The 13,697-nt window shown below is 34.6% G+C and overlaps 1 protein-coding gene across 1 annotated transcript in view; it reads left to right on the forward strand.

Annotated features, from left to right (window-relative positions):
• The first annotated feature begins 2,975 nt into the window (after positions 1-2,975).
• The window catches only part of LOC146536945 (uncharacterized), a 183,654-nt gene continuing 172,932 nt past the window's right edge, over positions 2,976-13,697 (forward strand). Inside the window, exons 1-2 of the mRNA XM_085189647.1 lie at positions 2,976-3,364; positions 4,777-5,175. Coding sequence (XP_085045773.1) covers positions 2,976-3,364; positions 4,777-5,175 — 788 coding nt within the window. The remainder of the gene's footprint in view (positions 3,365-4,776; positions 5,176-13,697) is intronic.

A 13,697-nucleotide genomic window follows, 5' to 3' on the forward strand; every position in this document is an offset into this window, starting at 1 on the left:
ATTGAGAAAACAAATAACAGTACAATAAATATTACATTAAAAAGTTGATTGCGCGTGAGTGTGGGTGTGTGTGTGTGCGTGTGTGTGTGCGTGTGTGTGCGTGTGTGTGTGTGTGTGTGTGTGTGTGTGTGGGTATGTGTGTGTGTGTGTGTGTGTGGGTATGTGTGTGTGTGTGCGTGCGTGTGGCTATGTGTGTGTGTGTGTGTGTGTGTGTGTGTGTGTGTGGGTATGTGTGTGTGTGTGGGTGTGTGTGTGTGTGTTAATTTTATAGTATTGATTAATTTTATAGGAAAAATGGTTGGGAGTATATGAATGTATAAGCGATTTTAGGGATGTATAAGGGATTTCAAAACGACCTATTATATTTTTAATACATTATGCAATTATACATATTAGTTAATTAATATTTTTTCAGTAGAATCGTACGTCATGTCTAGTAGCCAGTTGGTAAGAGCTTTCTTAGTTTTCAATTTAGTCATGCCGTAAAATAGTAATAGTAATAGTAATTTTGTATTTAACTTATTATATAGAAAGTTACCAAGAAAAACATAAAACTTACGAGAAAAATTGGTTCTATGGGTGGATGTAGGGCATACAGTACCTTTTCTACGTTTACTGATAATCAATTTTGGGTTATAAACTAATTCTGTATGTTTTTTAAGAATCGTTTGTAGTACAAAGATTTGCCTAACAGTAAGTACATTCCATTGTTTATAAAGTTCACTTGTTGAATATAATATTGGAAGAAATGCACTTACTTTTAGGATAGCTCTTTGGGCTCTTTCCAGTTTTAGCATTTGGGACTTATAGCATCCTCCCCAAGACGTGATGCAATAGCCAATAACGGATTGGCAGATCGCAAAATACACTGTTTTAATAATATCGCGGTCAGCAATGTGACGTAAATTTTTAAATATGTAAATTAATTTGCGTAATCTTATTGTTAAGTTATTAATATGAGTTTCAAAGCTTAAGTGGTGATCAATATCCACACCTAAATATTTAACTACGTTAGCACGCTGAAGCGGCTTACAGGAACAGCGAGACTGAAGAGATAAGTTGCAAGAGTGAGCGGTTAACTGAAGGTTAGACGAAATCGACACTTTGTTAATGGAGAAGGTTAAATATTTTGTTTTCTCAACATTCAATGTAAGAAGATGATCATTTAGCCACTTCTTGACTATGTTGACACCCTCCTGAGCTTGACAGTATACGTCAGTCCAAGAGCCAGCTTGGAAACTAGGACTGTATCATCAGCAAACGTTATGATTTTACCATTAGACAGAGAAAGTTTTAAGACTATTAGATGAAAACTAAAATGAATTAGAGGAAACCTAGTGGTAAGTTGGGAACGGAGTGTCCGTTCCCCATTTTCTGCTGAATTTTTTTTTCGATGTGATTTTTTTCTCTGTCAACCCAAGTTATCTTAAATTATTTAAATAAAGTTATTTCTTCTTTAAATATATTACTAAGTTACTTATATTTTGTTTCAGGTAAGTGTTCATTAAGTAATATTAGCTGAGCTGACAATTGACCTAGCAAAACAAATGGCACAGCATTTTGCAGGGTCATGTATGAAGAAAAGATATTCCTCGGGTATGAATGTGAATATATTAAATGTCGTACAGAATATATTAAAAAAGTATAGCTAATGGTGGTTAAATATATAAAATTGATACTTATGTCGTACATACAAAATATCTTGTGACTGTTTGACCTATTCGATATTTTGGTCATTTAAGTAAAATTTTCTAAAAAATCATGTAGTTTTTAGGGCTGCGTACCTCAAAAAAACTGAATCTTTATAGAATCACTTTCTTGTCTGTCTTGAAATTAAATATTCATATTAAACCTATAATAATATGTAAATTCGTACTAAATTATTATATTTAGGCTTCTTATCTTTTAGTAAAATATATTTTCTGTTCACAAAGTAATATAACGTCTACGTTTACAATTAAAAGGCTAACAAACGGCCACAATAAAAATACCCCAACACTACAAGTGTTAAAGACAAAGCGAATAGTTTCGTCAAAAACTAGTGACGTCACCTTTGAGACGAGCTTGAGCGACGCCATTCAGTGATTACGCTCAAAGCGTCCGTCGAGGGTTGTAATTTCATTTACGGTGATGGAATTTCTTTTAAATGTTGTTTTTTTTTTTTCATTTTCATTACGTTTTTTTATATTTAAATTAAAAAATATTTTATATCACAGTTACAGGTTTTATAAATACTAAAAGGCTTCGCCCACAACTCGCTTCGCTTCCCAACCCCTTTCACTGTACTCGCTGTGTTAAAAAAAACCCATGGGTTCAGAGTTTTTCTACCTTAATATACTAAAAAGAGTCGTTTTATATAAAACTATTTAATATCATAGAAAAATTGATATTGTTATATTGCTATCAATAGATCTCCTTTACAGGTTTATTCAAATGTTTTAAAGTCGTATTCTTATGAAGTATTTTAAATTCGGTAAGTCACTCTAGCTTGAGACGGTGGAGAAATAGGAGCAATAAAGATTAAATTTCAACGACAAACTTTTATTCTGAGCTCCTTTCAAATGTATGATGATTTTTTATAGTTTCCCGCATATAACAAGGTTCCTTTAAGTGATTCCTTTATTCAATTTCCGAATTACCTAAATAAATAAAAACATTCGACGGAACCTAACGCCACAAATCGAGAAATTTATTATTAATATTTTAATGTTACTTAGAAATAGATTAGAGACAGAAAGAAGTAATTCTTCACTAAGTTCCTCTTGATTATATATTTAAGTATATTTTACTGTAAGTACGCGTTTTTATCATTGTTTTTAATTATTAGGTGCTATAGAAACCATATAACGTTGATTTAATTGTGGTTTAATTGCGTAAATTAGTAGTTAAAGCTTAGTTTTCCGTCGTGCATAAACTACCCGTTATTTGCATATAATCTAAATCCTTAACGTTACTCAAAAAATACTTTACTCAAAATGATGACTCGCAGAGCACTATCTCGTCAGGAGGAGTCCAAACTCCAACTGATTTTACAAGAATTAAAAATCACTAAGGATTTGTGTGCCCAATTACAGTGTGAAAGGCAAGATAATGAAATAGAACTTTTACAATTATTAGACAATAACACTAGGCTTAAGAAAGAAATGACTGCTATACACATAGAATTAACAACAATTGTAAAGGAACGGGATACTCTCAAAGATTTAGTAGATAAGTTTGACCGGTGCAGCGATGAATATGAGCAGGCCCTTATTAGGATAACTACCTTGGAGCAGGAGCTGCAAGAGGCTCACACACTCATTACTAAGTTACAGGAGGATGCTCAGAATGCTACCGTGTCACATAATATTAGCTTGTATAATGAGTTAGTTGAGAGTGCCCCGCAGTTGGTTTCTCCTGTGTTGGACAGACATAGTCACTCAATTATTGATCTCACCAAGAATGACACATCGTTATTCAATCTTAAAAAAGGATCAAGTCTGCCTCACTGCAGTAGAAACAAACTAAAAAAATACATAAAAATCAATAAGTTTATTGTCAAAACTAAAAAATTAATAAAACAACATAGTTATATGTCCAAGTGTGCAAAATTAAGTAAGGAGAAATTGGAACTATATGATGATTTAGAAATGTGCACAAAAAAACTAAATAAGTGTAGGTTAAATTATGAAGCTGATACACAAGCACTACAAAGTGAAATTAATTATTTAAAAGACTCCCTTGATATACTTAATAAAAAGTATGTCAATTCATTGAACGAAATACAAGAGTATTCCAAGGTGATGGACAATCTTATTACACTGTCCACAAATAACACTGAACGTTTTGATTCTTTAATCAACAATCACTCTTGTGATTGTGCCCGTTCATCACAGCAATCGCCTGCAAGTACTCCGGTGTGTGTCCCCTTGACCAACCCCTTGTGTGACAGCCTTCATAATAATAGTAGTAGTAGGTTCAGGTTACAGCAGTCATTTCGTGCATCAATTCATGAACCTAGTTCATTAGTTAATGCACAAAACATAGTTTTATTTAGTGATGATATTGGAAGGAATATGGGTTCAATTTTGAATTCTTGTTTACCGGGACAGTCAGCTGTTAGTTTTTGTTATCCGTCAGCATCCTTTGAAGTTCTCATGCAGAGAAGTTTAAGTTATAAATTTAATAAGTGTGACAAACTTGTTATATTATCAAGTAATAGGGGAAATTTAAACAAAAAACAGTTAAATGAGTATTGTAAGTCATTATTAAACTTAGATATAAGTAAAATAATTTTGTTTACATTTCCTTATTGTAAAAATCAGCCAGAAGCGGAAAATAATTACAGATATAAGCTAAACTCTACTCTGCACACAATAAGTACATATAATGACAAATTTCATTTAATTGACACTAACAAAATAGTTAGTAAAACTTTATTTTTGACTCAAAGTAAATATTATTTTGGTCATAGGTTTAAGAGACAGATAGCTTCTGTGCTATCCTATTATTTTGACTTATCAGCCAAGAACTTGGCTACTACTTCAACTGCTTCTATTGAGCAGACTGACATTCCAATTTATTCTGACATTATGTCTAATAATTTACACTCTGTTGACATTTCTCAACATTTAAATTAATTTCTCAGACAACAGAGGTAGCAACCTCTAGCTCTAATTTATTATTAAATATCCATTTGATCCAGCCAGCTTTACAATTAAATTACAATAATCACGCACATTGCACATCATCACAATATCCGTGCAAAAATAATAATAAAAATGTTAATTCTATTAGATTAGTTCATCAGAACATCTGTTGCTTGACGGGGGGCAAGCAGCTAGAGCTGGAATTATTCATGAACTCGGAGGAAATTAGTATTTTGTGTATTACTGAACATTGGTTAAAGGTGAACCAGCTCATGTTTAATTTCAGAAACCACCGGGTAGGAAGCTCATTCTGCAGAATCAACACAATACACGGGGGGTCGCTTATAATATTAAACAAGAACCTTAAGTTCAAGGAACGGAAAGATATTGTGTCCCTTTCTGTAGAATGTTCTATCGAATTAGCGTGTGTTCAATTAGAGCAATTCATTGTTATATGTGTATACAGACCTCCCTCCGCCAATTTAAAATTATTTTTAGAAGTAATGGATGAGGCCTTAAGCAAACTTACCAAGTCGGGTAAGCCTTTGTTAGTGTGTGGGGACTTTAATGTTAATATTTTGGAAAGTTTTAGTCCCACCATTAATTTATTAAGTCTTTTTAAGTCACACAATTTACTTAATTTATTTATGGAGCCAACCAGAATAACTCCTACGACTAGTACTTGTATAGATAACATATTTACTGACATTATTCCATGCTACAAAAGCATTATTAATAAATTGGATTCTGACCACTCTGGTCAGCTAGTAGAATTCTATAGTAAGAAAAAACAGGTGGCTAAGAAAAGAATTGCTGTTGTACCTGTCACAGCTAGTCGTTTGGAACGTTACGAACGAGTTAGTTTACTAACTAATTTACTAGTTTTAGATATTACTTTACCTCCCAATTCTTTGTACAATTCTTTTTTTTACTCTTTTATTAATAAATTTCATTCAATATTTACTCCCAAAGAGATTACAATTACTGATAGTCCTATCTTTGGAGACTGGGCCACAGCAGGTATTTATAAGAGTAGGGAGACACTGTATATGTTATATTATGAAAAACAGTTTAATAGTGGTGAAGAGTTTAAAGAGTACTTAAAATCTTACTCTAAAATTTTCAAAAGAGTTTGCAAAATTGCTAAATCTTTATTTATTAAAACAAAAATCAGAAATAGTAATAATAAAATTGAACCCACTTGGAAGGTTGTTAATGCCGAGACTGGGAGAACTAGGGTGAAAGATTCTAATTTTAAACTTAGTATTGACGGTCACATTGTTGATTCCGATTTGGAAATGGCCATTGCATTTGAAAAGTTTTTCTCTACTTTCCCAGTCAGTCTAACAAACGATTTAGGTTCTTCCACCACTATTGCAGAATCGTTAATTAAAAACAATGTTCCCGAATTTTATAATGGTTTCGTTTTCCGTCATGTAAATTATTCAGACATTAGTGTAGCTTTCAAATCAATTAGTATGAAAAAGACAGCCGACTTGTGGGGTGTCTCAGTTAATATCATAAACTCTTTAATTGATATTTTGATTCCTGATTTAGTTACAATTTTTAACAGATGTATTGATTGTGGAGTGTTTCCTGATTTGATGAAATATAGTAAAATAACTCCATTGTTTAAATCAGGTAGTACGCAAGACCCCACAAATTTCAGACCGATTTCAGTACTACCTACGTTTAGTAAAATTTTTGAAAAGCTGATACTCAGTCAGCTTCTTACTTATTTTAATAAAAATAAATTACTGCACACAGGTCAATTTGGTTTCACTCGTGGAAGGTCAACATCTGATGCTGGGGTCAAATTATTAGAGAGTGTATTCGCGGCTTGGGAGGAGTCACGTGATGCCTTTGGGGTGTTTTGTGACTTATCCAAAGCATTTGATTGTGTGCAGCATAAAACTCTTATCAGGAAGCTACACCACTATGGTATAAGAGGCATTGCTTTGGATCTTCTCACTTCTTATTTAAGTGATAGGATTCAAAAGGTAAATGTCAACGGGAAACTATCACACGGGTCACCTGTAGCATTGGGGGTGCCACAAGGCTCTATTCTGGGTCCGTTTTTGTTCCTTTTGTACATTAATGACTTACCTCACCTTATGAGAGATATCTGTGAAATGGTGTTGTTTGCAGATGATACATCTTTAGTTTTTAAGGTTAATAGACAGCAATTGGAAATTGACGATGTAAACAATGCTCTTTCTAGGATATTGCACTGGTTTAGTGCCAATAACTTGCTTTTAAATAGTAGTAAAACTAAATGTATCAGGTTCTTTACTAAGAATGTTCAACAAGTAGAAACCAGGGTTTTGATGAACAATAAGGAACTTAAAGTAGTTAATGAAACTGTTTTCTTAGGTATAACATTAGATGCTAAGTTACAATGGGGTCCGCATATAGAAACTTTATCTGGTAGACTTAGTTCGGCAGCGTATGCTATCCGCAAGATTCGTCAACTGACCGATGTTGACACCGCGCGTTTAGTATACTTCAGCTATTTTCATAGCATTATGTCTTACGGCCTATTACTTTGGGGTAGTGCCGCTGACATAGATACCATTTTTGTGCTCCAAAAACGGGCTGTCCGAGCAGTCTATAAAATGGGTCCACGGGAGTCACTAAGGAATAAATTTAAAGACTTTAACATCCTCACACTACACTCCCAATATATTTACGACAACTTAGTATATGTGCATAAGAATATTAATAAATTTAATAAAAACAGTGACCTCCATCAATATAATTTAAGAAATAAAAATAAGCTTGCTGTGCCCTTCTCTAGGCTCCATAAAGTGTCTCACTCATTCGTAGGTTAAAGTATACACTTTTATAACAAACTTCCAAACGACGTGGTTAATTTATCACTGAACAAATTTAAAAAAGTGGTAAAGCACAGGCTCTGCCAAAAAGCTTATTACTCTGTTAAAGATTATGTTCGCGATAAAGATGTTTGGAAATGAGTTGCTCTATTTCTAAGTTAAAATTGTTAATTGTGATTTATAACAAATGTTGGCATTTAAAAAGAGTGGCCATGAGTTTCTTTGCCTGTATCTTCTCATGAGCTCAACCATTTGAACGGGCTTTTTTCAAGTCAAAATTGCACATTTTTTTTGGTTATTTTGTTTTCCATTTTTTTTTTATCTTTTATGACATGTCCAAGTGAATGTTAAGCATTTTTATGGAATAAAGATATTTTGACTTTGACTTTGACTTTGACTTTATCCTTAAAATATATTATAGTCTAAAAGACTAAATCTATCTTATTTTATAATTTACTAAATTGTTATAAATTATTTTCTAAAAACAATAATCCCTACGTGAGCAGCTACATAGCTTATTTAAATGCAAATAACTTATATACATATTAAAATTATTAAAAAAAAAGAACATAAATTTCTAGGGACTTAACGCTCATTTGAAACGCCTGAAGCGTGAAACGTTCAGAAGTAAAAATTGAACAGAGATTGAAAGCTTCGATTTGATAATATACAAGCATATATTACGGATATTTTTATTTAATGAAATTAAAAGATTTTTCTAATTACCTATGCTACAGTATGTATACGTACAGCGTATTTACTTACAGAAATGAAAAGAAAGAAAGTGGGGAACGGAAGTGTCTTAAACACTCCCCCCCCCACTTTCCCCAGTATAAACGGAGTGTCTTATCTTAACGTTCACCAGTTCTCTCTGCGTACAGTACCGTCTACGGGAAGTATCCTATAGGTGTTTAAGATGCATAAATGCTCGTAGTATTTAATTACGTTGATTTTGAAGCTTAATTTTTACGCACTATAAAGGATCGTAGACAAAAAATTGATATTAATTTCAGCTGGCGATCTCTCGGTTTTGGCAGACAGACAACAAAGTAAATCTATAACAGTACCGTTTTTACCTTTTAAAGTACGAAACCCTAAAAATATTAAAATAGAATATATATAATTATGACTTCATGAAAGAAATATGATATACATACGGTAAGATTTTCCGCAATGAACGTAAGCTTTTCCACTTTAAACAAACATAAATGGAGAGCAGTTATGATTAAAATGTACGGGTTATTGAAAATACCGGAAACGGCAGACGTTGGCTGTTCTATGCAAATGCACTTCCATTTTCAACATTGTATTAAATTTTGTATGAGTGCAGAAGTGAATTCTGTGAAATGGTTTATCTCCTAGTAAATACTCGTATGTATAGGAAGTCTGTATGTTTCGATATTTTATATGTATTTAAATATAAGTGGCGAATATGAGGCCAGTCCTGGTCATCATGTCATTCTTCGCTCTGGTGTCGAGGCAAAGCGCATCAACTTCCACCACTCAACACACAATGCCTTCAGAATTTGGCGGAAAGTAGGGAATTTAGTGTCTTAACACTAGGTTCCCTCTGCCTACCCAGGTGTGTGCGGGATGCAAGGTGAAGCTGATTTATTTCATTTACAATCGGTTAGGATATGAATCTAATTTTTTTATCAAATCGAAATTAATTTTCCTTATATAAAATATCTTTAGTTTTATATAGCTTAATTTTAAAGTTAAACATTTTCTTAATAAACTTAATAAGTACTCGGAAAATGCCTAAAGGTTAAAAGTTATTTAAGTTAGTTAAAACACTAATTTTATTTCTATACGCCTCTGTTACTTGGAAATACAGACTTGAAATTCTATAATGGTAGACTTTATTTAACTTTTTATTAATCTAATATCCGACCGGGGTTGTTAGCTCTATGGAAAGTAAATTCGAAATTTTCTTATAGAGTCGGAATAAGCTAACTTTGAAAACTACAGGTTTAATAAGGCACGTTTACTTAAGAATTTATTAAAATTATTATTTATTTCTTAACATATTATGATATAAGATCTATAAATATTCTAGATATAAACAGTCGTTACATATAAAAAACGATATCAAAAAAATATTTAATTTGTATGTAGAGCATCGAGTGTGTACACTCTATTCCTTCCGCCTAAATTCGAGATATTGCGTATTGGGTGAAGAAACTTAATTATTTCAACTATTTACTTTTCTTTTTCCATTTTTTATACTTACTAAATGAAAATATTCATAGATTATTAAAACGGTGTCTCAAGATCGCTCTTAAGATCGACCTCAGAGTTGAGTTTATAAATTCAGGACTAGGATCCCGCTGCCCTGTTATACCCAGGATATACCGTGAAACGAAAAAGACGAACATTTAAGACTAAAAGTCAACATGGCCAGAGAGACTGTAAAGTCCTGTCGGTCCATAAATAACTGGTCTGCTCTAAGCATTGGCCTTATATATAATACAATATAAGCCACATGCATTTTGCAGATACATCTCTTGTTTTTATTGTTTATTCTCATATGATTTACTGGTATGCAGTTTGTGATAGTTATTTATGTATTTTACATTTTATAAATATACTAGTGGACCCGAACGCGGCTACGCCCGCTTGAACTATACGAATATTTATTAAATATATTTCCAGTTTTTAATAGAGAGATGCGTTGAGCATGCTCATTTTGGGTGACGTTTTCTAACAACAAACTTTGCAAATCGTTGCTTAGCAACGGTCGCTTAGCGACGGTTGTTATTAACATGGTGGAATAAATTGCATGTCAAATTATTACAAATATTACAAACTAGCGACCCTCTTGCGGCTTCGCCCGCTTTTACTACTGGATTATTCATATAATGTATGTTTGCAAAGCACTTAAGATAATGTGAAAATTAATTAAACCCTAATGCAACCCGCATTTTTTTAGTTTCAATAAGGATTTTCCAATTGTTTTACACAGCAAGGATTTTTTAGTAGGTACCGTAATTTTAAATCTGTGCTACTAATCATTTCAAGTACTTATTAAAATATATTTAAATGACTATTTATAGATAGTTAAATGACTATTTTTAAACGGAAGAAATTATAAACAAAAACCTACCTACGAATAAGTTATTAGTAATAACTACTACAAAAAATATGAAACCAAATATATCGCGCTGAAATAATACATTCAATTAAGAAAGTGAAATAATAAATACATCGAATTATCCAATACGTGCAAACGCATCTAAATCTTCGTTGCTATAGAGGCAGGCAGGTTTTTTTTTTCGAGCTTGTGGTTAATGCTGAAGAGGGTATTCTGTCCCTGATGAAAAGCAAGCACTACGTGGCTGCCTGTGAGGAAAATTAAATAGAATGCATCGGCCGGGAATCAAACCCCGGCCGCCCGCGTGGCAGGCGAGCATTCTACCACTGAACCACCGATGCGTGTAAGGCAAGCGGGCCAGGTGGACGCATGGCGAGTGGCGAGCCGTTTCGCAGCAAGGATTTTTTGATATTGTAACAACTTCTAAAGTACTTATTAAAATGAAAAACATATGCTGAGAGTAAGGGATAAGTGAAACTTGAGTAACATACAGGTAATGTGTCAACGGCGGGATGTGTCAACAATTAAATGCGTTTTTCTGTAAAACTATTCGCAATTTCGAAAAAATGTAAAAAGCAAATTTTATCTTCGTTTAACGTAGAAAATTAATAAAGTATTTTAAAGGATAAGGATTAATACCATTATGGAAAAATATGGCTCACAATAAAAAATATATTGAAATTGCGACCCGCTCGCGGCTTCGCCCGCCTTAACTACTGAATTATTCATATAATGTATGTTTGCAAAGCACTGAAGATAATGTGAAAATTAATTAAACCCTAATGCAACCCGCATTTTCGTAATTCCAATAAGAATTTTCCAATTGTTTTAAAATAAACACAAATACCAGAAAACTTAAACGAAAGAAATTATAAACAACAGACTACCTACTATTCTCTTACCCAAAAATACTTAAACGAAAGATGTAACCAACTATGTCGCGTGAAAATACATTATAATTATTGGATAACTCCAAAATACGTGCAATCACTTCTAAATTTACTTTGCCAGGCGCAGAATTGAAGCATTCTCTCGGCCATCTCCGTAGTAGCTCAGAACGACATCAGAGCGTTGGTCCGACCGTGGTCCCAGGCGAAAACCTGCTTTAGAGCAGACACATGGAAGGGGAGGGGATTGGAATTGAACACTCGGTTTCTTGAGGAAGGCCTGGATTAAACGACCAAGATGACTGCTCATGAGTCGGATTTGGAGAAGGATAGAAAGTCCCTCGGAGACGTCTGACCTCGGGCGGCCTCGTATGCGGAGTGCTGCTCCTTAGGTGCAGGTGACCCGATACACCGGTGCAACGGAATACGTTGGACGCGAGGCGACCAATGTGTACCTCTAGGGTTTCTATTTTTAGGTTGCGGTGAGTGGCGCGTGGTGTTTACGTAGTATGGTGCCTGCGTCACTCGCCGGAGGGTGAGGTTCCGTACGACCTACAGGATTCCTCGTTGAGTAATACTCGCTAGGGCATTGTGATGCCATCAATGTATAGTGCGTAGAGAGCAGGTGACAAAATTCTGACTGGGACAATGGCAGCGATCGGGTCGCTGCTAGCACTCTCAACTCTCACGCAAAATGTCCTGTCACTTACAAAGCAGAGCGGCAAAGACATGCGCGACGTGCTGGGGGGTGCCCGCTCTGAGCACTTTATGAAGTAAGCCCGGGTGCCAGACGCGATAGAATACGCGTGCTACGTCAAGGAAGACTGCTATTGCACACTCATACTCTCTCTCGGTTGATCACTGTTGCGTAGTTTACCCAGAGTGGTATACCCGCTCGCCAAACTGCTCGCTTTGTGGGTGGATGTGTGACTGAAGAAGTGAGAGGAGTAACATCTCGAACAACTTGGCGACCGTACTAAGAAGGATTATAGGTCGATATCCCTCAGCAGTATAATGAGCAGGCCTTCCTTCCATGCCCGGGGGAAAGAAGCCAGGCGGGTGCGGTGGATTCACTATTATAAGCAAAATGTTGCGGGGCACGACGGACGCGTGGTGGGCGGCGAACCGTTAATCAGCAAGGATTTTTTAGTACTGTAATTTTAAATCTGTGCTACTAATCTTTTCAAGTACTTATTATTGTATATTTAAAAGAAATAATACATATAACTGAAATTATTCAATATGTGAAACGCATCTAAATCTTCTTTGCTATAGAGGCAGGCGGGTTTTTTTTCGAGCTTGTGGTTAATGCTGTTAAAACAGCGACACCGGTTGGGTAGGCACTACGTGGCTGCCTGTGAGGAAAATTAAATAGTATGCATCGGCCGGGAATCGAACCCGGGCCGCTCGCGTGGCAGGCGAGCATTCTACCACTGAACCACCGATGACTGCTCATCACGCGCTTGTGTATAAATAAGCAAAACGTCGCAAGGCGCGTTTCGCAGCAAGGATGTTTTAGTATTTTAACAACTTCTAAAGTACTTATTAAAATGAAAAAACAGTAAAAGACAGTTCATCTACATTAAATGGCCAACGTAACTAACATACTTATTTATATGCTGAGAGTAAGGGATAAGTAAAACTTGAGTAGGCACAGCTGATGAGTCAACGGCGTGATGTGTCAACAATTAAATGCGTTTTTCTCTAAAACTATTCCCAATTTCGAAATAGTGTAAAAAGCAAATTTTATCTTCGTTTAACGTAGAATATTAATAAAGTATTTTAAAGGATAAGGATTAATACCATTATGGAAAAATATCCCTCGCAATAAAAAATTTATTGAAATTACTATTTTTAGACAGAAATATGATCACTACACGTTATCCTTAAAAGATAAAATATATATGCTCTCGCGGACTTTTTTGTAGATCTTGTAGATCTTATTAAGAGGAACAATACTCCAGTACATTTTTTTCATGTAGTACTTACCATTAGAGCAGCGCATGCGCGAAAGTGTCTCAACGGGTAGGACTTTACACACATTTATCGTATTTATGTTAATTTACATAAGAATGTACAAATAATAAACTATATATAAACCTTCTACGAAAAACACCCGACTTAATGGTGAAGACCGCATCAAAATCCGTTGGGTGGTTTAGAAGAAGAAGAGTTAGAAACAACAGACAGACACGAAAAGCGACTTTGTTTTATAAGATATATAGGATACTAGCGGACGCGCGCAGCTTCGCTT

Source organism: Heliconius melpomene, chromosome 8 (genome assembly GCF_056956725.1).
Source record: "Heliconius melpomene rosina isolate 202511_hmr_F chromosome 8, ASM5695672v1, whole genome shotgun sequence".
In the NCBI taxonomy this organism is placed as follows: domain Eukaryota; kingdom Metazoa; phylum Arthropoda; class Insecta; order Lepidoptera; family Nymphalidae; genus Heliconius; species Heliconius melpomene.